Source organism: Geotrypetes seraphini, chromosome 3 (assembly GCF_902459505.1).
Source record: "Geotrypetes seraphini chromosome 3, aGeoSer1.1, whole genome shotgun sequence".
Taxonomy (NCBI): domain Eukaryota; kingdom Metazoa; phylum Chordata; class Amphibia; order Gymnophiona; family Dermophiidae; genus Geotrypetes; species Geotrypetes seraphini.
Window position 1 is genome coordinate 156,613,394 of NC_047086.1, and position 24,007 is coordinate 156,637,400.

At 43.7% G+C, this 24,007-nt stretch overlaps 1 protein-coding gene across 9 annotated transcripts in view; it reads left to right on the forward strand.

The window, feature by feature from the left end:
• REPS1 (RALBP1 associated Eps domain containing 1) overlaps positions 1-24,007 on the forward strand; it is a 234,711-nt gene that overhangs the window by 173,250 nt on the left and 37,454 nt on the right. For all 9 annotated transcript variants that reach the window (XM_033938631.1, XM_033938627.1, XM_033938628.1 and 6 more), the window contains 3 exons: positions 11,868-12,038; positions 17,582-17,677; positions 21,710-21,852. In XM_033938631.1, the coding sequence (XP_033794522.1) occupies positions 11,868-12,038; positions 17,582-17,677; positions 21,710-21,852 (410 nt within the window). The remainder of the gene's footprint in view (positions 1-11,867; positions 12,039-17,581; positions 17,678-21,709; positions 21,853-24,007) is intronic.

Below are 24,007 nucleotides of genomic sequence, written 5' to 3' on the forward strand. Positions count from 1 at the left end.
AACCCATACGTCCAGTCAGGGTAGACGTAGAATCCTTGTTCTGTTATAGTACAATGTCTTTTTTTCTCAGATAATAGCCACAGCATTCAGCTGCTGGAACTTTGTGGCATAGGTCGTAAAGCAGAATCCAAGTTCGTTGGTGTCCAAACACAAACTATCTTTCTCCCTCGGCCGAGGGGAGGCACAACACCAAGAAGATTCTTCTTTTGTCAGTTTCTGTTCCTTGTAAAGCTCAAGAGCTCCACAAGTTCAGATCCAGACTACTCGGAATCCTAGCTTGTCTGAGTACAATTTGCACGGGTACTCTTTCATCCTCATTTGCAGGTGACCCACAGAGGACCAATCAGAACCTGTCCAGCAAGGGCTTTTTTGGTCATATGGAAGAATAATGAATAGAGTTCTTGTAGAAGTTACTGGTGAGATAGCAAGATGTACCAAGATAAAAGCACAAGACACTGTTCATAGCAATGCCTGCAAAACTGTCTCTCATCCACACATTAACACAGCAACCAAATTCTAGGGCTGGTAAATGTCTTTGGCTGTGCACATATGTATCCTGTAAACGTCCACAATGCTTCAGGAGAAAAAAGATTGTTCTTACCCTAAGTTAAGCCTGAAGCCTCTAAAAGGTTCAACAGGGATCACCCCTACAGGCCTAGTAGGGGATTTAGGGTGCAAGTGACAGAGGGGTGGGATTTAGAGGGAGACAGAACTGCAGCTGGAGTGAGCGAGGAAACTGAGGAGGCTGAAACCTGAGAGAGGAAAAGGCAGGAAGGAATTTCAGGCCTCAGGATAGGTGAATTCTACACAAAACACTACAAATAAACTCTGTAGAATTTTGAAATATTATGTGCAGAATTTTCAAAAATTTTGTGCAGAATTCTACCAGGAGTAAATATAGATCATTATTTCTTCTGGCATGGTTCTATGACATGGTTCAGTTTTTTATATGATTGATTTTAAAGTACAACAAAACCTTGGTTTATCCCAGGACAAGCAGGCAGCATATTCTTAACACATGGGTGACGTCACCGCCGGAGCCCTCGGTACGGACCTTTTTAACTAGAAGTTTCTAGTTGGCCGCACCGCGCGTGCGCGAGTGCCTTCCCGCCCGACGGAGGAGTGCGTGGTCCCCAGTTTCTTCGTTTCCGCGGAGCGAAGAAGACGCGTGTGTTTTTTCAACGGCCGTTGAAACCACTTTTTTGCCTTCCCGCTCGCGCTTTTTTCCTTATTTTTTCTTTCTTTACCTTCGGGTTTATTTTTTCTTTGATTTGCAAAAAAAAAAAAAATAACTTTGCTTTTTCCCTTTTTCTTTCGTTTTGCCCCGGCGGGGCCTGTTGCCAGTATACAGGCCTCGGGCTTCGATTTTGCGGAGGCTATCTTCCCCTTCATGCCCCCGCAGGTCGGTTTTAAGAAGTGCCAGCGGTGTGCACGCCCGATCTCCTTAACTGACCCACACAATTGGTGTTTGCAGTGTCTGGGTCCGGAGCATCGGGCGGATTCCTGCACCCGCTGTGCCACTCTTAAAAAGAGAACTCTTAAAAACCGAAGAATCCAACAAACTCTTCTCTTCGGTACCGAGTCGGCGATGGACTCCTCACCTTCAACGGCGGCACCTCAAAAATCGGCACCGTCGACCTCGACACCAACCGACCCCGCATCGGCGCCGCTGGCGCCAGGTAAGCCGGCTAAGAAGCCTTCCTCTTCCCTCGAGCGCCCTCCAGCTACGGTGGCGACACCGTCCTTACCGGCATCGCACCGGTCCCGCAAACGCTCCGCCCCGATCTCGGTGAGTGCCTCATCATCGGCCTCCTCATCGCCGGGGCGTGGAGCGGCATCTAAGGAACCGAAGAAAAAGAAAGCGGTTCCGATGCCACCCCTCGATGACCGTATCTCGGCCATCTTAAAGGCTCAACTCCAGGAGCAGTTGAAGAAACAACTTGAACAACTGTTGCCCACTATCCTGGCACCGCTCCTTCCGGTACCAGACCGGCCCGAGCCCCGTACCGAGCCCCCGGTGTCCACCCCTTCGGTACCGGTGAACACCTCCATGCCGATCCTTTCGGCCCAACAACTTCATGGCGATCCAGTGGTTCATTCTCAGGCCACATTGGATCCTCCTCGGCACCAGGCGGTACGGCACTCTTCTCGGGACCGAGATAGACGCCGGTCGTCCTCCCCTGGTACCGTTTCGGTGCGCTCTGGAAAGTCTTTGTCCAAGACTCGCCATACCGCGCCCTCCACCCCGGTGTCTCGACATGCACCAGAGGTCAGGGACCCTGACTTATGGGAGGACACTCCTCTCGGTACCGAGGAGGATCCCTCCTCATCTGATGAGGAACCATCGGCACCCGATGCCACCTCCAAACCAGAGCAGTCCTCTTTTTCTAAATTTCTGAGAGAAATGTCTGCTGCCCTGTCACTTCCTCTAGAATCTGACTCAAAAAAGTCTCAGGCCTTTCTAGAGGCCTTAGACTTTGAGCAACCTCCTAAGGAGTTCCTCAAGCTTCCCGTGCATGACATCCTACGGGAAACGTTCTATAAAAACTTGGAAAATCCCCTCACGGTACCGGGAGCCCCCCGTAAACTGGACAACCTTTACCGTGTCATTCCTATTCCTGGATTCGACAAATCTCAATTGCCCCATGAGTCCCTTCTGGTGGAATCCACCTTAAAAAAGACTCAGGGCTCCAGTGTCTATGCCTCTACCCCTCCTGGCAGAGAAGGTAAGACCATGGACAAGTTTGGCAAGAGGCTTTACCAGAATGCCTTGCTTGCCAACAGGGCAAACAACTATTCCTTCCATTTTTCTTTCTATCTGAAACATTTGGTCCAACAACTGTCTGCCCTCCAGAAGTACCTTCCTGAGCGCAAGGTCCCGTTATTCCAACAACACATCTCTGGTCTTCTCCAGATGCGAAAATATATGGTCCGCTCAATATACGACTCCTTCGAGCTCACCTCTCGGGCCTCTGCCATGGCCGTAGCCATGCGTCGATTAGCCTGGCTCAGAGTCTCCGACCTGGACATCAACCACCAGGATCGTTTGGCCAACGCCCCCTGTCTCGGGGATGAACTCTTTGGAGAGTCACTGGATTCCACCACCCAGAAACTCTCGGCCCATGAGACCAGGTGGGACACCCTAATCAAGCCGAAAAAGAAGGCTCCGCCTGCTCGACCCTATCGGCCTCAATCATCTTACCAGCGGAGGTTCTCAGCCAGGCCACTCAATCCGCCTCCTCAACAATCTCGGCGACCCCGTCAACAGCAGCACCATGCCCAGGCTCGATCTCAGGCCACTCAACCCTCTAAGCCTTCTCAGCCTGCTAAACAATCTCAGCCCTTTTGACTCTTCTCTCCAGGGCATAGCCAGTCATCCACCCTCGCTGCCTCTTCCACAGCCTATAGGGGGTCGTCTCACCATTTTCTCAAGCCGTTGGGAAGTCATCACGTCAGACCAGTGGGTCCTCAACATCATCCGCCACGGCTACTCTCTCAACTTCCAGACTCTTCCACCGGACAACCTTCCCGTAGAGTCTGCTTCTCACTCCTCTCAAACCCCCCTCCTCCTGAGGGAGGTTCAATCCCTCCTCCTTCTCAATGCCATCGAAGAAGTACCTCCAGATCAAAGGGGTCAGGGATTCTACTCCCGCTACTTCCTTGTACCCAAAAAGACGGGAGACCTCCGTCCCATTCTCGATCTCAGGGACCTCAACAAGTGTCTGGTCAAGGAAAAGTTCAGGATGCTCTCCCTTGCCACACTTTACCCTCTTCTTTCTCAACACGACTGGCTATGTTCCCTGGACCTCAAAGAGGCCTACACTCACATCTCCATCCATCAGAACTCTCGCCGCTACCTGCGATTCCAGGTACTACACCACCACTACCAGTACAAAGTACTACCATTTGGCCTCGCTTCCTCCCCCAGAGTCTTCACCAAATGCCTGATAGTGGTGGCGGCCTTCCTCAGGTCTCACAACCTCCAGGTGTTCCCCTACTTGGACGATTGGTTGGTGAAAGCACCTTCATCTCAACTCGTGCTACAAGCTACTCATCACACCATCTCTCTCCTCCACCTCCTGGGGTTCGAGATCAACTACCCCAAGTCGCATCTGCTTCCCACCCAGCGACTTCAATTCATCGGAGCAGTCCTGGACACCACGCTGATGAGGGCCTTTCTCCCCTCAGATCGCAAGCAGACCCTGCTCCATCTCTGCCGTCAGGTACTCATGCATCCCTCCATTCCTGCCCGACAGATGATGGTCCTCCTGGGTCACATGGCCTCGACGGTGCATGTCCTTCCTCTGGCGCGACTCCACCTCAGGACACCTCAATGGACTCTCGCCAACCAATGGTCACAGACTACAGATCTTCTTTCTCATCCCATCTCTGTGACATCATCTCTTCAGCAATCTCTCCAATGGTGGTTGAACTCCTCAAATCTTTCCAGGGGTCTACTCTTTCATCTGCCCCCTCACTCTATGATCATCACCACCGATGCGTCCCCCTACGCATGGGGAGCTCACCTAGGCGACCTACGCACCCAGGGACTTTGGACCCCACAGGAGCGTCGTCATCACATAAATTTCCTGGAACTCAGAGCCATGTTCTACGCCCTCAAGGCTTTCCAACATCTTCTCTGCCCTCAAGTCCTCCTCCTGTGCACAGACAATCAAGTCGCCATGTACTACATAAACAAGCAGGGCGGCACCGGATCTCGCCCCCTTTGTTTGGAGGCTCTGCGCATCTGGACCTGGGCCACGGACCGCAATCTCTTCCTCAGGGCGGTCTATATCCAGGGCGAACAGAACTCTCTGGCCGACAATCTCAGCCGCATCCTTCAACCTCACGAGTGGACGTTGGACCCTCCGACTCTGCTCTCCATCTTTGCTCGATGGGGCACTCCGCAGGTGGACCTCTTTGCAGCACCTCACAACCATCAGCTGCCCCAATTCTGTTCCAGACTCTTTTCTCCTCACCGTCTGGCACCGGATGCATTCCTGCTCGACTGGAGGGATCGGTTCCTCTATGCCTTCCCTCCACTTCCTCTGATGTTGCGGACCTTGTCCAAACTCCGCAAGGACAACGCCACCATGATTCTCATCGCCCCTCGGTGGCCTCGTCAACACTGGTTCTCCCTCCTGCTCCAACTCAGCTCCAGGGAGCCCATTCCTCTTCCTGTGTTTCCTACTCTACTTACACAGCAGCATCAGTCTCTACTGCATCCCAATCTGTCTTCCCTCCACCTGACAGCTTGGTTTCTCTCGGGCTGACCTCTCCGGAGAATCTATCTCAACCGGTCCGCCTCATCTTGGACGCCTCCAGGAAACCGGCCACTCTCCAATGTTACCATCAGAAGTGGACCAGATTCTCCTCGTGGTGTCTCCGGCATCATCAAGAACCCACCTCTTTGGCGGTGGAAACTGTCTTGGAATATTTGCTCTCGCTGTCCAACGCTGGCCTCAAAACCACCTCCATCAGAGTCCACCTCAGTGCCATCACTGCGTTTCACGAGCCTATTCTCGGAAAACCCCTCACGGCTCATCCTCTGGTTTCCAGATTTATGAGAGGGCTCTTCAACATCAAACCGCCTCTCAAGCCTCCCCCTGTCGTCTGGGACCTGAATGTGGTTCTCTCAGCTCTCATGAAACCTCCGTTTGAGCCTCTTGCCACAACTTCACTCAGGCTTCTTACCTGGAAGGTGCTTTTCCTAATTGCCATCACCTCTGCCAGGAGGGTTAGCGAACTGCATGCACTGGTTGCCGACCCACCTTTCACTGTTTTCCACCATGACAAGGTTGTTCTGCGTACCCACCCTAAATTCCTTCCCAAGGTGGTCTCAGCTTTTCACCTCAACCAGTCCATTGTGCTACCCGTCTTCTTCCCTAAGCCTCACTCGCATCCTGGGGAACAGGCGTTGCACACGCTGGATTGTAAGCGTGCCCTTGCTTACTATCTTGATCGTACCAGAGCTCACCGAACAGCCCCTCAGCTCTTTTTGTCTTTCGACCCCAACCGTTTGGGTCATCCTGTCTCCAAACGGACACTTTCCAATTGGCTTGCTGCCTGTATTGCTTTCTGCTACGCTCGGGCCGGTCTCTCACTGGAAGGAACTGTCACGGCCCACAGAGTCCGAGCTATGGCTGCTTCTGTAGCTTTCCTCCGCTCCACGCCCATCGAGGAAATCTGCAAGGCGGCCACTTGGTCCTCAGTTCACACGTTCACTACTCACTACTGTCTGGATGCGTTCTCCAGACGGGATGGACACTTCGGCCAATCTGTGTTACAAAATTTATTTTCCTAATGGCCAACCATCCCACCTCCCTCTTTGTTAGCTTGGAGGTCACCCATGTGTTAAGAATATGCTGCCTGCTTGTCCTGGGATAAAGCACAGTTACTTACCGTAACAGGTGTTATCCAGGGACAGCAGGCAGATATTCTTACGTCCCACCCACCTCCCCGGGTTGGCTTCTTAGCTGGCTTATCCTAACTGGGGACCACGCACTCCTCCGTCGGGCGGGAAGGCACTCGCGCACGCGCGGTGCGGCCAACTAGAAACTTCTAGTTAAAAAGGTCCGTACCGAGGGCTCCGGCGGTGACGTCACCCATGTGTTAAGAATATCTGCCTGCTGTCCCTGGATAACACCTGTTACGGTAAGTAACTGTGCTTTACGAGCATAATTCGTTCCAAAAGCATGCTTGTAATGTAAAACATTCGTATATCAAAGCAAATTTCCGCATAAGAAATAATGGAAACTCAGAAGATTTGTTTCACAACCCAAAAACTTTAATACAAAATACTATATGTACTTGTTTTGCAAGACCTCGCTCATTTAGAACAGTCACTACACTTGCAGTGTCAGAGAGAAAAGAACCATCAGCTCAGTTGTGATGTGTGTATACTGTATGTACTTGTATTGCAAGACCTTGCTTGTTTAGAACAGTCAACACACTCCCACAGCGTCAGAGAGAGAAGAACCCTCAGCTCAGTTGTGATGGTGTAATGCATGTATACTGTATATGCTCGTATTGCAAGACTTTGCTTGTTTAGAACAGTGTCAGAGAGAGAGAAGAATCATCAGCTCAGTTGTGGTGATGTGATATGTGTATACTGTATGTACTTGTATTGCAAGACATTGCTTGTTAATAAAGTTAAAATTTAATTAAATGTTTTGCTTGTCTTGCAAAATACTTGCATACCAAATTACTGTATTTGATTATGGATATGTGTTTTTGCATGACTTTTTTTCTTTTAATGTAATGTTTTTATTGTTTTTGTATTTTTAATTCAGATCATTATTCTTTCTGGCATATATTTGATTTTTTTCCTTTTAATGTAATGCTTTTAAGCTTTTTGAATTTTTAAGCCATGCCTTTGTCTTGTTCTTCATGCAAGTGTCTTATGTTTATTTACATATTCTTGATTGATTAATCTTATATTCATTTTTTTAGATTAGTAACTATATTTATTCACTGTGTATGTTTCTATTTTGGAATGCTTTTATGATGCCGTTTAGTTTATTTGTTTGTCCCCTGAAGAAGGCACTAGAGATTGCTGAAACTGGGATCCTAGTTGGGACTACAAACAGACATTGATACACTGGGACTTTACATTATTGATTATGCACAACAAGATTACTGTGGTTTTGGATGAGACCATCTCACTTGCCTTTATTTACTTACTTAATTCATTTTCTATCCTGTCCTCCCCAAAGAGCTCAGGACGGTTTTACAGGTCAGCATACACAATATATAGTTAACTGGTTACAATTTGCCACAGTTACAATACAAGCTTTTTCTGGTATAAGTTTTAATCCTAACTCAACACATACTAGGGATCTAAAACCAATATCCATAATATACAGTTTACAGGTTAAATTTGTCAGTTACAGTGCAAGATTTTTCAGTATAAGTTTTTTTCCTAACACAATACATATCGAGGATTTTGTATCGTATGTTCATATGCTATAAGGCAAGACTTCCTTTTTTGTTTTTCTTGTTTGGTTCTGCTTGATATATGGGCAGGTCAAGGAAAATAAAGCATCAAGTAATACATGAGAATTTGCAACTCTAGGCAAATGGAGAGATTTGTGGATAGAGGATATCCTTGTGACATTGTAAAGAAAGCTGCCAAGCGGGCATTATTTAACTCTAGGAACCAGTTGTTGCTAGCTTGCTAGTTCTCCCAGTTAAACCATATGCTAGCTGCCACGAAAACTGCTACAGCTTGGCTATTGCTAATAGCCCCTATCTAAACTGCTGCTAACTTCCCAACCAAACTGTATGCTAGATCCCACTAAACTGCTACACCTTAACTACTGCTAACAGCATAAAATAAATGAAGTGGACCAAGCATGATTGCAGGTCTACTAGGATCATCTAATCAACCGCTCACTGCTTGTATGCTTAAGGTTACCTTTACAGCATGCAAACCAAAATAACATAGTTGCTTACTGATATATTAGACTAAATAAATGAATCTGCTTGTCGCCTGTATGCCCCTATCCTAAATCTACCTTCACAGTGAATTTTTGAACTGCTGAACTGGTTATATGCTAGAATAACATATATGCTAGACTAACTTAAGATAACCACTAGATGCTTAACTAACTCGAAAGGTACAACTGCTTGCAAGGCAAGTAGCAGCACGAACACTAAACTAGTAGGTCAACCTGAACGTTTAACAAGATTACTATATAAGTCTGACTGGATGCTAATTTAGATACACTAGACTGTAAGAGGGCGTTGGCTTTTTATCTTCAACGCACTCAGTCTCATCGGACGGTTCCTCAATTGTTTTTGTCCTTCGATCCTAATCACTAAACACAACAACAAAGACACAGACCCTCATATAAGGTTTCACTAGGACAATGCCCTTGGAAAGGGCTCAACAGGGAGAGGACCGGCGACAGAAATACATAAATAGAAAAACCAGACAACCAATACACACCAACCAGCAAACACAAAATACACCATGGAGAGAGGCCTACTGAATCCGAGACCTATGAATAAGAAGGGAATTCAAATCGCAGAGCTAATAGAGCAGTGGTCTCAAACTCAAACCCTTTGCAGGGCCACATTTTGGATTTGTAGGTACTTGGAGGGCCTCAGAAAAAAATAGTTAATGTCTTATTAAAGAAATGACAATTTATAATGAGGTAAAACTCTTTATCCCAGGACAAGCAGGCAGGTATTCTCACATATGGGTGATGTCACCGACGGAGCCCGGATGCGGACGCCTCACAAGCAGACTTGCTTGAAGAAACTCGAAGTTTCGAGTCGCCCGCACCGCGCATGCGGGAGTGCCTTCCTGCCCAGCACAGGGCACGTCTTCTCAGTTTTCCGCGGAGCCGAGAAGTCCGTCTTTGACTCTCTGAGTTTAACTTCATTCCTTTGTGCCTTTTCTGAACCGCGGTTTGTATTTTTTTCCCTCAAGAATCGCTGTTCTTATTTTATTTCTTTTATTTTTAGTAAAATTTTTTTCTTCTTTTCGTTCATTTTTCAGGACAGGCCGCTCGGCCGCAGCCTGAGGGCTTTGATCTTGCGGCGGCTATTTTTCCTTCTATGTCCCGGCCTGCCACGAGCTTCAAGAGGTGTAGCAAGTGTCAGCGGCGATCTCTCTTACGGACCCTCACAGACGCTGCCTCAAGTGCCTTTGGCTGAAACATCATCCTAGATCGTGCCTGCCTTGCCAGACACTTCAGCCTTGTGCTTTCAAGCGTCGTCGTATTTTGGTGGACAAGCTCTTCGAGATGGAGTCTTCTACTGATCCCTTGACTTCGAAGGCGTCTTCGGCCTTGACTCCTGCCGAGGCCCCTTCTGCACCTACTGCTTCCACCTCGAGCCTCATCAGACCTTCGTCGTCTGCAGCGGCTCTCGCTTCGACGTCATCTGCTGTATCTTCCCCTATTTCCTCAGGTCAGATAGCTCAGCAGTCGGTTCCACTGGTGGTGATTAAAGTGTCTAAGACTCCCAGGTCGACGCACACTCACACTACCTTGAAGGAACCTCCAGCCAAAGCAGGTGGTTCGGTTTCAGATGTGGATCCATCCTTGCCGGCTTCTTTCCAGACCATGTTAGAGAAGCAGTTTATGCAGTTCCTTACTAACATGGGACCCAAACTGCTTCCTCTTATCCAGCCTGGGCATTCAGCAGACTCCCGCGAGGTCGAGCCACTTCCTTTGCCCCAGTCTGAACTTACACACTCTTTGCAGGGAGCAGAGTCTCTGCGAGTGTCTGGTCTGGCACCCAAGCACGTGAAGCAAGGAGCAGATTCTTTGCGAGTGCCTCGACGGGAATCCTCACACTCTATACAAGGAGCAGAGTCTTTGGGAGTGCATCGAGGTTTCTCCACCAAGCCTCTGGAGTTTCGATCTACAGCCTCTAGTTCTATTCATCCGATGGCATCGGCTGCTCTCGTCTCCGAGGCGAAGTCTCCTCGATCCTCGAGATCTGGTTCCAGACACAGCTCTCACCGGCGTCCGAGGCCTTCCTCGAGGCATCCTTCCAGGCATAGTTCTTCTTCTCAAGACAGACCGTCTTCTAAGCTTCGATTACTCCAACCTCGACCAGACCACCGACTCCTCATTCGAGGTCTCCGATGCCGGACTTCAAGGATATTCCGGTTTCGATAGCCTCGTCCAAGTCACCAGGTTCCTTTGATGCCGAAGCTTCATCTTCGACTCAGGCTGCCTCGACGTCCTAATATCTTTCTAGTAGATAGGTGTGTCATTCTGGAGCCCTGCCCTGTCATTTACCTTATTTTTCGCTCCATAAGAACCTACGGCAGCTATTCGGAAAGCAGCACAGGGCAGAGTGGAGAGCGTAAAGCTTGTTCCTGACGTCCACGCTGCTGATCTGTTTCGCTGCTGGCCGGGAAATAAGACGAGGGCGCTGGACCACCAGGTAAAAAAGGGGGAACAACGGACGGGGTTTAAAAAAAAAGGTGGTGCAGCGGGCGGGTGGGTTTAGAAAGGTGGTGTGGCGGCGGGGAAGGGGGGGTTTACAATGGTACGGGGGAAGGGTAACAAAATTTGTACCTTCACTTCATAACAAGCACTGAGATTTGCACCCACTTTTGGGTGGAAAAAAAGTACGTCTTATGGAGCAAAAAATACGGTATTTCTGTGCCTGCCTACTGTCTCACTCAGAATGTTCATATCTAAACCTGTTAGTTGGATGCCAGTCAGACCTTATGAGTACGAAGTATAGTCTATTCCTGGGACACTTTGGGGGGTGTTTAAGCTCCATTAATATTTCTGTTTGGCATGATTGTTTCACTGTTTTGATTGAAACATAGAAACATGATGGCAGATAAAGGCCAAATGGCCCATCTAGTTTGCCCATCCGCAGTAACCATTATCTCTTTCTCTCTATGAGAGATCCCATGTGCCTATCCCAGGCCCTTTTGAATTCAGTCACAGTCTCCGTCTCTACCACCTCTTCTGGGAGACTGTTCCATGCATGTATGTTCTAATGTTATAATTTCAGAGCAGAACAGACTTGTTCTTTGGGGAGTTTCCCCATACCCCTGCTTCACAATTCTTCTAGAAAAGGTGCTTGACTGCTTTGGAACTAACTGTAGGGGGCAGCAGAGCCTCTGTGAAGTAGAAGGGATTCAGAAAATATCCAGAGTGGATTCCTTCTGCAAGGCTCGCAAGTACTGGGATATAACCCACGTGTCCAGAATTACACTTATCTACTTGAAAAGGTATTAGCAAGGTAAAAACCTAATCTTTTTTTAGCTTGTGGCCATTTAAGAGCAAGGTTGAGAGAGCCTACTGCCAAAAATAGTACTTTGGGGAAGTTTGTCGTAATTGGTAAATGAAAATAATATGGTTAATTTAGTAATCTTTTGTTCCACATAGGCTTCAGGTTCTCATGCACATCGTCCAGGGGATGCTGAAGGCCTGTTGACACATACTAGTACCTCACCTCAACAAATACCAGAGCAACCAAATTTTGCTGATTTTAGCCATTTTGAGGCATTTGCTTCAACTGAAGGAGATGAAGCTGAGAAGCACCCAGAAGTTGTGCAGGTTGGTAGAATTAAAATAGTCTACAATATTATATTTTATAAATTGTTAATCCTAAAACTGTTAAATTGTGTTTAGGCAGATTGTTTGCTTGTTTGTGCACACATTTCAAATATAGAGATAAGTTGATTTTAAAATATTTTTGTTTAACTTATTGGTCTTTCTTTTGTCTGGTAAGAGTTGGACATGTTATACCATCTTCATCCCTTCATGCTTGGAACAAACTGCCTGAATCCCTATGACGGGCTCCATCTCGCAGCTTGCAATCCTATATCACATAGATGATTGTTGAATTGTCATTCTGTTGGATCCCTTTGTTTTTTTCTAACCAACTTAATTCTGCCATTATTTTCTTTTTTAAAATTCAGGCAAACCAGTGTAGTTTTCTCCCTGCTTTTACTTTGTCAGGGGTGCCCACACTTTTGGGCTTGCGAGCTACTTTTAAAATGACCAAGTCAAAATGATCTACCAACAATAATTTTTTTTAAAAAACACAAAGCACTGTATGCAGAGAAAATGTTTTTTTCCAAAGAGGTCAAGGCAGATGACTCTGTGCAATGTCACCTCAGTAACAACCATACAAAAACAGACAAATATACCCCCTCCCATTTTACTAAACCGCGATAGCAGTTTTTAGCGCTGGGAGTTGCGCTGAATGCCCCACGCTGCTCTCAACGCTCATAGACTTCCTGCGCTAAAAATCGCTATTGCAGTTTAGTAAAAGTGCAAAATATAGACAGCAGATATAAATTCTCAAAACGGACACATTTTGATCACTAAATTGAAAATAAAATCATTTTTTCTACCTTTGTTGTCTGGTGATTTCATGAGTCTCTGGTTGCACTTTCTTCTTCTGACTGTGCATCCAATATTTCTTCCCTTCTTTCAGCCTCCTGTATGCTTCCTCTCCTCCAGACCTCATTCTCTACCCCAATTTTTTTCTTTCTCCCTGCCCCCTTCTTTCTTTCTGTTTCCCTTTCTTTCTCTCTCTCTCTCTCCCTCTCTCCATGCCCCCTTTATGACTCTCTGTTCCCCTTTTCTTTCTGTTTCCCTTCTTTCTTTGTCTCCTTGCCCCCTTTCTTTCTTCCCCCCCTTCCCTCCCCCAAGCCACTAGGTTTGCCGCCGCCGCCACAATCGGGGAACAGGCCACCAAGCCACCGCCGCCCCAAGCTTTCCCTGAAGAAGCGTCGCGCTGACCAGCATTCCGCTCCCTGACGTCAATTCTGACGTTGGAGAGGAGTTCCGGGCCAGCCAGGCAGCGATTGGCTGGCCCAGAACTTCCTCTCCGACGCTTCTACAGGGGAGGGTGGTAGGGGACTTTGGGGAGAGAAAGGCTGATCGGCCGGTAGATGGGCTCCGCGATCGACTCGCATTGCCTTCCTGATCTACCGGTCTATTGCGATCGACGTATTGGGCACCCCTGCTCTATGTATATAAAATTTGGTAATGTTACTTTTGCCTGGTAGTTCTGCTATTATCACACTCGCGCAGGGTGGATTTGATTTAAATCAATTTAAATCACTAGTCAGAAAGATTTGATTTTAAATCATGGATTTCTACAGAAAGACTCATCTTAATATTTATAACCTGATGAAGGTTTCATTTTTTGAAAAAGAACATTTCAGATTCATTTTACAGTTAAATCAAAAAATTATTTATTTGGTTATACTATTAGAAATACATTAACCACACAATAATTTCATAATTATTTATCTCTACTTTAATAGTTTAATTGTTCATATTTGGACACTTTTCTGCTCTAGTTTATTAAAAGGAGAAAAATAATCATTACCTTAATAAAAATTAGTTTTATTTAACCAAAAAATAACATTATAGCATATGTGTTTTTGTATTTGCTTAAACATCCGTGTTAACTGATGTGCTTAAACAAAATATCTTTTAAAAAAAGAGGCTTGGACTGTCAGGTCTACACATGAAAAACTTATCTTCATATTCTCGTTTCTTCATAATCTGGAAAAGTAAAAAGCTTTCCTGCTTTATTGGGTCCCAAACGATTTCTCAGTTTGGAATGAATGAGTCCAAAGGAAGAGAATATTCTTTCAATTCCAGCAGAAGTTACTACTGTTAAAAGTGAAATCATTACTTCTATAGTCTCTAAATCCAAGTATTCAATAAGTGACCTGCACCAGTTCACAGGTGTGACTTTCTTTAAAACATCATCAGCAAACATATTTAACTTTGAAGTTTATTATTACAATTGGCATTACAGATGGATGATTCCTGGATATCCATGTCATAGCTAACTCCTCCTCTTCAGCATTTAAGGTTTAACCCTGGTACTGGATATTGACAATATTTGCAAGAAAAATGAGCTGGAGACGGTGCATGTCCCATTTGTTTTTTTAAATCTTGTAATTTTATTATTGTTATTGTGCAGTTCTGTTTTCAAGTGCTCGCTCAGTTCCTTTTGAATGTCAGTAGCATCAGCAATAAAATTTTTCTGTATTTTGTTTAAAGCTTCAGAAATGGATTTCAGGATTCTCAGCATATCTTCAACATTTCTCGTAAGCCCAAGTTGAAGATTTTGGCTATAACCATGCTATCTATTTTCTCAGTTTTGTTCACAAACTGTCATAATAGGCCAGTTAGTCATATACTGCTCATAACCGTCTACTACAGATTTCCATGGATGAGATAGTGGATAGTGATGAATGGGCAGACTGGATGGGCCTTTTTCTGCCGTCATATTTCTATCTAACATCTTGTGGGAGCATTACCTCAGTTCCACCCATTCTTTTCAGAGCTACTGCTGCAAAATGATTTGTTACACATGTATTTAGCAATTTCAATGACATTACTCTTTATTTCTGGGACACTGAAGTCTTTGACTAGGAGGTACAGAAAATGAGCACTGCATCCATATGTTGTTAGCTTGGTATTCTCTTCTTGCTTTTCTAAATTTCTTCTCATCTTGGATACATTTGCAATGAATTTTTGTTCACATTTTATTATAGCTTTTGTGGCTACTTCTGTAAGTATTCTACTGTATGTTCATTTCCCAAGATATCAATTATTTCTGCAAGAAAGACATTCCCTTCTTTTGCTATACAAACACTTAACAGGATCATTGTGGATTTTTTTACACCCATCGAGATTTGGGTTAAGTTTTATCCTCTAGCCCTGTTACACATTGCTCTATTTTTCTGTCATACACTTTAACCAGCAGTTTCCCTGCAACATTTGCTTTGCTGGGTGAACTGTTTCTTGGTCTCAGTGACTGAGCCATATTAATGAAATGTTGGTTTTCAGATGGAGAAAAATAGTTTGTTGAATAAACAAACTGGGCAATTTTTTCATCAATTACCTATTTTCTAATCTGCTGGGTTTTTTTTTATCACAAACATATCTATGGTAATTCCTGGATAGTCAGATTTTTTTCTTTCTTTTAGGTGATATACTGTTGTGATATATATATGATGTGACTGAAACACTAGCCTGGATAGATAACTCTGAAACTGCAGAACAGGACGATAGTAATCTCGAAGGTGGATAGATGCCAGAATCCTTTAGGTCAGGGGTGTCCAATGTCGGTCCTCGAGGGCCGCAGTCCAGTCGGATTTTCAGGATTTCCCCAATGAATATACATGAGATCTATTTGCATGCACAGAATTAAGTTCTGGAATGCATTGCCAGAGGTTGTGGTAAGAACAGATAGCGTAGCTGGTTTTAAGAAAGGTTTGGACAATTTCCTGGAAGAAAAGTCCATATTCTGTTATTGAGAAAGACATGTGGGAGGCCACTGCTTGCCCTGGATTGGTAGCATGGAATGTTGGTACTCCTTGGGTTTTGGCCAGGTACTGTTGACCTGGATTGAACACTGTGAGAATGGGCTACTGGGCTTGATGGACCATTGATGTGACCCAGTAAGGCTGTTCACCAAAGCTTTGTTCGAGCCTCTGGAGGAAGTGTCCCTCTTGAACTTGACGCTAAAGGCTTTTTTTCTGATAGCAGTGACCTCAGCGCGGCAAGTCTAGGAGCTTCAGGCTCTTCCTTGTTGAGCGCCTTTTCTTAGAATTTGGGAGATTAGAATCTCCCTATGGCACTGTCCCTTCTTTTCTGCTGAAGATGGTTTTGGCATTTCATGTTAATCAGGAGGGCCATTTGCCTGTATTCCAACCTATAGGTTTTAGGAAACAGGACCGCATTTTGAAGAGGTTAGAAGTGAGAAGAGTGCTTCTTCGCTATATAGAGGTCACCAGCAAGTTTAGGCTCTCTGACAATCTGTTTGTGCTGACTCATCCATCTTCGCATGGTGCACCCGCTTCCAAGGCCATGATCTCCATATGGATCTGTAAAGCCATTTCGTCAGCCTATATTCTCTGTGGGAAACAGTCCCCTGTTTCTTTTAGGGCACTTTCTACTAGAAGTGTAGCTTCGTCGTGGGCTGAAGTTAGCAGTCTCTTCAGAGGAGATTTGTAGAGCGGCGACTTGGTCCTCTCTACACACATTTGCAGAGTTTAAAGAGTGGGCGTTTGCAGCAAGAGAGTTATGTACCTTTGGTTCCTCCATGTGATGGGCCAGCGCAGTCAGCCCGCTCTAGATTCCTGGGACTGCTTTTGTATGTCTTGCTTGTTTAGAATGACACACCTATTGCACTGGAAAAAGAGATTATGTCCTTGATAATATCTTTTCCAGTAGATAGGCATGTCATTCTAGATTTCCATCCTGTCTTTCTTGTGAGTTTCATTTTGTTAATGATTCACCAAGTTGTATCTTGGATGCCAGTCAGACCTTTGTTCCCTGAAGAATACTGTATAATAAGTTTTACAGGGGTACTACCAGAGCTCCTTTGATGCTTCTGTTGGCTGTCACTTGTTAATGGAGTGTTCAAATGTTGTATATGATCAGGACAGTTGTTTTGTTTGGAAAATTTCCTGTTTTCATTCAATGGAGCTCTTGTTTGCATGGATACTAACTACAGGTGGCAGTAGAGCTCTCAGTGAAGTAGGAGGGACTCAGAAAAAAATCCAGAGTGAATTCCTTCTGCATATGGCTCGTAGCCATGGGGAGATAACCTGCTTTTCTAGAATGATACACCTATTTACTGGAAAAGATATTACTAAGGTGAGGACATGATCTCTTTTTGTAAACATCACAAAAAATTTTTAAAATTTTGAATTTAATAAAAATCTGGACATTATCTAATAATTTTTTGCACATCAATGTCCAAAGCAAATTATTTAATACCAATCTTATCCTATGTAATTTAGTATCAAAATTCATAGGGGAAACAATACTAAATATTAATGTTTTTGAATGTCAGAAATCTGTTGTGTAAAATAATTAACTGGCAATAGAAAAATTTCAGCTAATGTATAAAGATAATTTAAATGACAACAGATAATAAAGGGGCTCTTACTAAGCTATGCTAATAAATGGACTTAGCATTTCCTTGCACTGGTATTTCCCAAACACTAAGCCCAGATGTATATTTCTTTGAGCACAAACTATTTGAGTATTTCCTGTTTTCATTGCATGAAAAGCAGCATATTCGAAATATTTTTTTTAATTTTGATTTTCTGTAGACTGAAAAACCATCTGAAACAGCAGGTGCTGTCCGAAGTGCCAAAACAGAAGGACGAATTGAAGACAAGACTGTTACCAGTGCTCCTGCCAATGCAGTATGTGAAAAGAACATTTTAATTTATTTATACAAAATACTGGAGAAGAGTGCTGTGCTTATGTGTAAGGCATGAGATAATAGAAGGTTGGCATTTGTAAGAATGTTTATTTAAAGTATTACACTTCTCCCTCAGTATTTGCGGGAACTCAGCAGCCATTCTGATGACGGCTCTGCACGGGGCAGGAGCATAGGAAGATTGCTCCTGCCCCGCTTCACCACTAGACCACCAGGGTAAGGTTCCGGGGAGGCTTGGACAGCTTAAAAATATCCAAAAAATGAAAATAGTTTTTTTGTTAAAAAAAATTGCGAATAACCAAGTCCATGGCTTTTGGAACCGTGGATTCGGAGGGAGAAATGTATTTATTCATTTTTCTATACCATTCTCCCAAGGGAGCTTAGAATGGTTTACATCAGGGATGTCCAACTTGCAGCCCAAGGGCCACATGCGGCCCTGTGAAGTATTTTGTGCGGCCCCGATCGAGGGCGATGCAGTGTTTTCCTCTGCAATTAATTTATTCAGGTATTCAAGCATTTTCCTTGTCTGTCCTGGTGAGCTCACTAGCTATCTAATGTACCTGGGGCAATGGAGGGATTAGGTGACTTGCACAGGGTCACAAGGAGTAGCGTGTGAGGTAGGAGTAGGCTCTAAGTATTAAAGCAATTACATTTTCAAATAGTATATTTTACAGTTATAGACTCTTCAAGGTAGCATTAGATCAATGCTTTCCTACTGGGATAGATCAAAGGCCCACCAAGCCAAGTGTCCTGTTTCTAACAGTAGCCAATCTAGGTGAAAGTACCTGGCAGATCCCAAAAGAATAAAACAGATTTTATGCTGCTTATCCTAGAAATACATAGTGGATTTTCCCAGTCCATCTTAATAATAGCTTATGGACTTTTATCCAAACCTTTTTTGAACCCTGTTAAATTAACTGCTTATAATAATAATAATAACAGTTTATATACCGCAGGACCGTGAAGCTCTATGCGGTTTACAATTATTAAAAGGTATTACAGATTGAGTGGAATAAACAAAGATCAGAGTTAGTGAATAACAGTTCTAAAGATCATTTGTTGAGGACTAAGATTGTATAGGTCAGTTACCTAAGTACTTCAGGAACAGATGTGTCTTTAGTCATTTCCTGAATTCCCTATAAGTAGTTGTTCCAGGTCTTTACCCCATAATGCTGCTTGATGTGAGAAAAGATGTTGGTGATGACTTTTAGATTTACAACCTCTAACCGGTGGAGAAACAAAGTTCGGATGTGAACTTCTCCTATGTCTGTTGGTTGTGAAAGAGAAAAGGTCTGTTATATATTTAGGGGCTAAACCGTAAAGTATCTTGAAGCAAAAACAACCAAACTTGAACTTCACACGTACCTCCATCGGCAGCCAGTGTAGAAGTCAATAGGAAGGTGTTAATGATCAAACTTCTTCAGTCCACAAAGTAGCCTAACTGCTGCATTTTGTAATCGCTGCAGATTTTTCTGGGTGAGTGCCAAGTAGGCGATGTTAAAATAATTGAGTTGACTCAGTATGAGGGATTGTACCAGAATTCTAAATGATGAGACATCGAAGTAAACTTTGATGGACCGAAGCTTCCAGAGGGTGAGAAAGATCTTTCTAATCAAGGAGTTTACCTGGTCTTTCATGGTCAGACTCTGGTCCAGTGTTACTCCCAAAACCATCATAGTGGGTTGAACGGGATGGCAGAGGTTATTGATGCACAGTGATGCTTTAGTGTCAAGTGGGTGTGGCAATGCTATAAAAAATTTTGTTTTCTCTGGGTTTAGCTTTAGTCTGAACTCAGTCATCCATTGCTCCATCCGATTTAGTACTTCTGTTGCTTTGGAGGTGACTTCTGAGATAGAGGTATTGAATGGGATAATTATCATGAAGTCATCAACGTAGCTAAATAGTTTTATCCCCAGCTAGGATAGATGCGCACTCAATGAGGACATATAAACATTGAAAAGCAGAGGGGATAATGGTGACCCCTGTGGCACGCCTGATGAATTGCTCCATGTATCGGAGAGATCGTAATTGAAACGGACTTGGTAGGTGCGAGATATGAGGAAACCTCGAAACCAGTTTAATATCTCTCCTCTGATTCCAATTGCATCTAGGCATTGTAACAGTTTCCCATGGTCCACCAAGTCAAAGGCAGAGTTCATGTCAAATTGCATGATCAGGGCGTTGAGGCCCTTACTAAACAAGTAGTGCAAATTATCCAGGATAGCCGCAATTACTGTCTCAGTACTAAACAGAGGCCTAAAACCAGATTGAGTTTCATGCAAAAGAGAGAATTGGTCGAGATATTCCATCAGTTGGGTGTGCACCAATCCTTCCATGATTTTCACAATGAATGGAATGGATGTTACTGGTCTATAGTTGGTAACTGTTGTTGATGATTCTTTATGATTTATTGTAATTGGGGTTATTATGATATGACCATTATTAGTGAGGAATTTTCTATTGGTTAGGTTATTGGTAAAATAATTCAACAGTGATAGTTTGAAGTCTAATGGAGCTGTTTTCATAATTTCTGGGGGACATGAGTCCAGGACACAGTATGATTTAGAGTATTTGTTATATAACTTGATATAGTTATTCCATTCGAAATTGTGGAAGGAACTCCAAATCATGTCCACTGGTATTTCATTTCCATATATATCAGTTGATTGATGTTCACATGCAACAATTGTCGAGTGGTTATTTCTTAGGTTTTCAATTTTTGAATCGAAATGTTGTGCTAGATCATTTGCTGAGGGTAGTTTGATATTATTCATGGGTTGAGTGTGACATGTGGTGTCAAATAAATTTGTAACTATGTTCTTTTGTATTAGTTCTTTTGTATTAGCTCCTTTTGAGCTAGTATTGGATGAGCTAATTTTGGATGAGTAAAATGTTTTACGTTTTTCTTTTATCTGTTGTTTGTAGAGTTTTATGTTGGATCTCCAGTTGTTTCGGTCTGACTGTTTTCCCGTTTTTTTCCAGATTCTTTCTAAACGTCTTACTGATTGTTTCATTGTTAGGAGTTCGATGTCAAACCGTTTGTTATATTTATTTGAGCAGCTTTTACTCTTTCGTTTAGGGGCAATTTTATCTAAAATGGATGTGCTAGTTTTCATCCAGTGATCATAGAAATCAACTCCTTCTTCTATCTTCGCTTGTAGGTCATATTGTGACCAATATTCCTCTGGGTTGATATGGCCCTTTGTGAGGTGTTCTCTTTCTGTCCGTGGATGAGTCTTAGATTTTAGCTGAGTCCAGGTTAGATTGAAATAATAAGTGAAATGGTCAGACCAGATGTTGTGATACCAAGTACCGTCCGAAAGAGAGATGGAAGGGTCTAAGATCTCCTTTGTGGACATCGCTACCACATCTAAATGATGGCCTTTTTCATGTGTTTGTGTGGGTAAAGCGAGATTGTAATTAAGTAGAGATAGAAAGTTTTTAGTCTTTTGCTTCTGTATTGTCCACTTTATCTAGATGTAAGTTTATGTCTCCTGCAATTACATTATGTGATTAAGTGATTGAGTTATGTAGGACAAATTCGCAAAAGTCTTCTCTTGCTTTTGGCCAGCTTTTTGGCGGAACATAGAATAATATACAAGAAAGGGAATCTTCTAATTCCTTATTGCTAATTTTACAGGCTAATATTTCTAATTGATTGGTCATTTTGGAATCTAATTGTTCTACTACAAATCCTTCCTTAGAAACTACATTTTTTTCTCGCACATCCAGACATCACTTCGCTAGTAACGGATCAGTGGGAGACTCTGGAGGGTTCCTTACAGGTGGCTAAGACTTTGTCTCAACTTTACCGACCATCAGCCACTGAATATTTACCCTTATTTTTTATATAGGTATTACATAACTCTAACCTCCACATTTGTTTTCACAAGCTGAGCAATAGCCTTATACATAGCAGCATGAATGGTTTTAAAATATTGACTTCAAGAAAAATTGGGGCTTCCTCTGTTAGATTATCTGATAAATATAACTTAAAATCCTTGCTTTCTTTCAGGGTAAAGGTAATATTGCTCCACCACCAAAGCCTGTTCGCAGGAGGTTAAAATCAGAGGATGAACTCAGACCAGACGTGGAGGAGCACAATCAAAAACCAGGTGTATTACCAGCTGGATCTGTCTTACCGCCATCTATTCCTCGGTAATGTATTACCAGCTGGATCTGTCTTACCATCATCTATTCCTCGGTAATGTAAAATGAATGTCTTATCTGAAAGTATTCCTTCCATAACAGCTCAGAGACATTATATATTGGTCCATGCTATGGTGATCTAGGGTTGAACCTGAAGTAGGAAGCTCAAAGTTGCCACTCTGCTCCCTTATGTGCCCCTCCATTTCACAAATTCAGTAATAGGAAGGGAGAAGTACTACTTAAGCACACTGTACAGAACCAAAAAGAGGCCATGTTCTTCCAGATACAGCCTTCATCTCTTCTGTCCTAGGTGGGGAATTCTGTAGTTGCAGTGGAGAAGAAGGGGTAGGAGAGATAGAGGAGGACTCGAACAAAACTAGGGGGACATTCGATGAAGTTAAAGTAATACTTTTAAAACCAATAAGAGGAAATATTTTTCCATTCAGAGAATAGTTAAGTTCTGGAATGCATTGCCAGAAGATATGGTAAGAGCAGTTAATGTAGTTGATTTTTTTTAAAAAAGTTTGGACAAGTTCCTGGAGGAAAAGTCCACAGTCTGTTGTTGAAACAGACATGGGGGAAGCCACTGCTTGCCATGGATCGGTGGCATGGAATGCTGCTACTATTTGGGTTTTTGCAGGTACTTGTGACTTGGATTGGCCTCAGTAAAGACAGAATATTGGGCTAGATCAGGGGTCTCAAAGTCCCTCCTTGAGGGCCGCAATCCAGTCGGGTTTTCAGGATTTCCCCAATGAATATGCATGAGATCTATGTGCATGCACTGCTTTCAATGCATATTCATTGGGGAAATCCTGAAAACCCGACTGGATTGCGGCCCTCAAGGAGGGACTTTGAGATCCCTGGGCTAGATGAACCATTGGTCTGACCCAGTAAGGATATTCTCATGTTCTTTATCTTTATCAACTGCAGTCCCTATTCTACTTTTTCCTGGGTTAAATCTATCACTCCTGTGAGTGATTTATGAGAATGGAGACTATAGAGGGGATCAATTCCTAGTGAACGTCATCATCTTCCTTTTTCTTGAAAACTGCAATGCAAACCTGGCAATGTTTTCTTCCATAAAGTCTATGCAGCCATGTGTTTTGCAGCAGGTCAGAGAGCATCAGGACTAAGGTTGCAGGGTGACAGGAAAGATAGGGTTTGCATTAGAGCCATGTGAGGGGGGAGGTTGTGGGTAATAAAATATGGCAGGGAAGTGCAGGATAAAGAAAATGGGGAGCTGGGTGCAAGAGAGCTGGGGTAAAGGTTGAAGGAGTTGAAGTGGGGAGGGTGTATATGAAAGAAAAACATAGTGGTAGCATTGAGGAAGGCAAAGTGACAGAGGTAATATTTGGGAGGAAGAAAGAGTTGAGATAGGTATGCACATGAGGAAGTTGGGATGGGTTTGAGAGATGAAAGGGTTGTAGGGGAAAGTGTATAACAAATAGAACCAGAGTAGGAATTTGGAAAGAAGATAGTATTATTCAAGATGATCAATGGGATGAAAATGAGTTGAAGAGAGGGTGATTAAGAAAGCATGAAAGTGGATTCTTGAAGGGTGAAGGTGTCAAACCAGAGGATTTGGAAGAATGTGAAGAGATGATAGGCCTGTCAGTTATGACACTTGAATGGCTGGTTTTGTATGAATGATCATTTTTTTTTTTACTGAGGTTGAATGTGCTGCTTATTCCCTTTTTCATTTTAGTTTTCTTTTACATGCTGTTAAATTGCCTAAATGTAGTGCTGAATATGGTGCAGTTTTTATGCAACCTGCTAGAATTACATGGAACAGGCTCTGTTATTTATCGCAGATTTCATCTTAAGTGACTATTTGTTTGTCACTGATGGGCAATGGGGAATTTTCCCCGAGACTTTTTCAGGAGACTTTCCATTGTTGGGCCCGAAGGGGTCTGCATTATCTTTCTCAAGTGGTGCACGAAGATGGTACCCTGACATCTTTCCAGACTCTACAAGACTCCTTTCACTTCTTGGCTGTGGACTGGTATTCTTATCGTCAGTTGCATCACTATGTTCATTCCCTACCTCAGGAGAGTTTAACAGCAGAAGTTCATGAGAGGCTTTCAGAGGCTTTATGCTTAACTGCACAGGTTCCCATACCTCTCCATTTTCATCACAAATACCTTTTGGAGGCAGCTGGAGAATT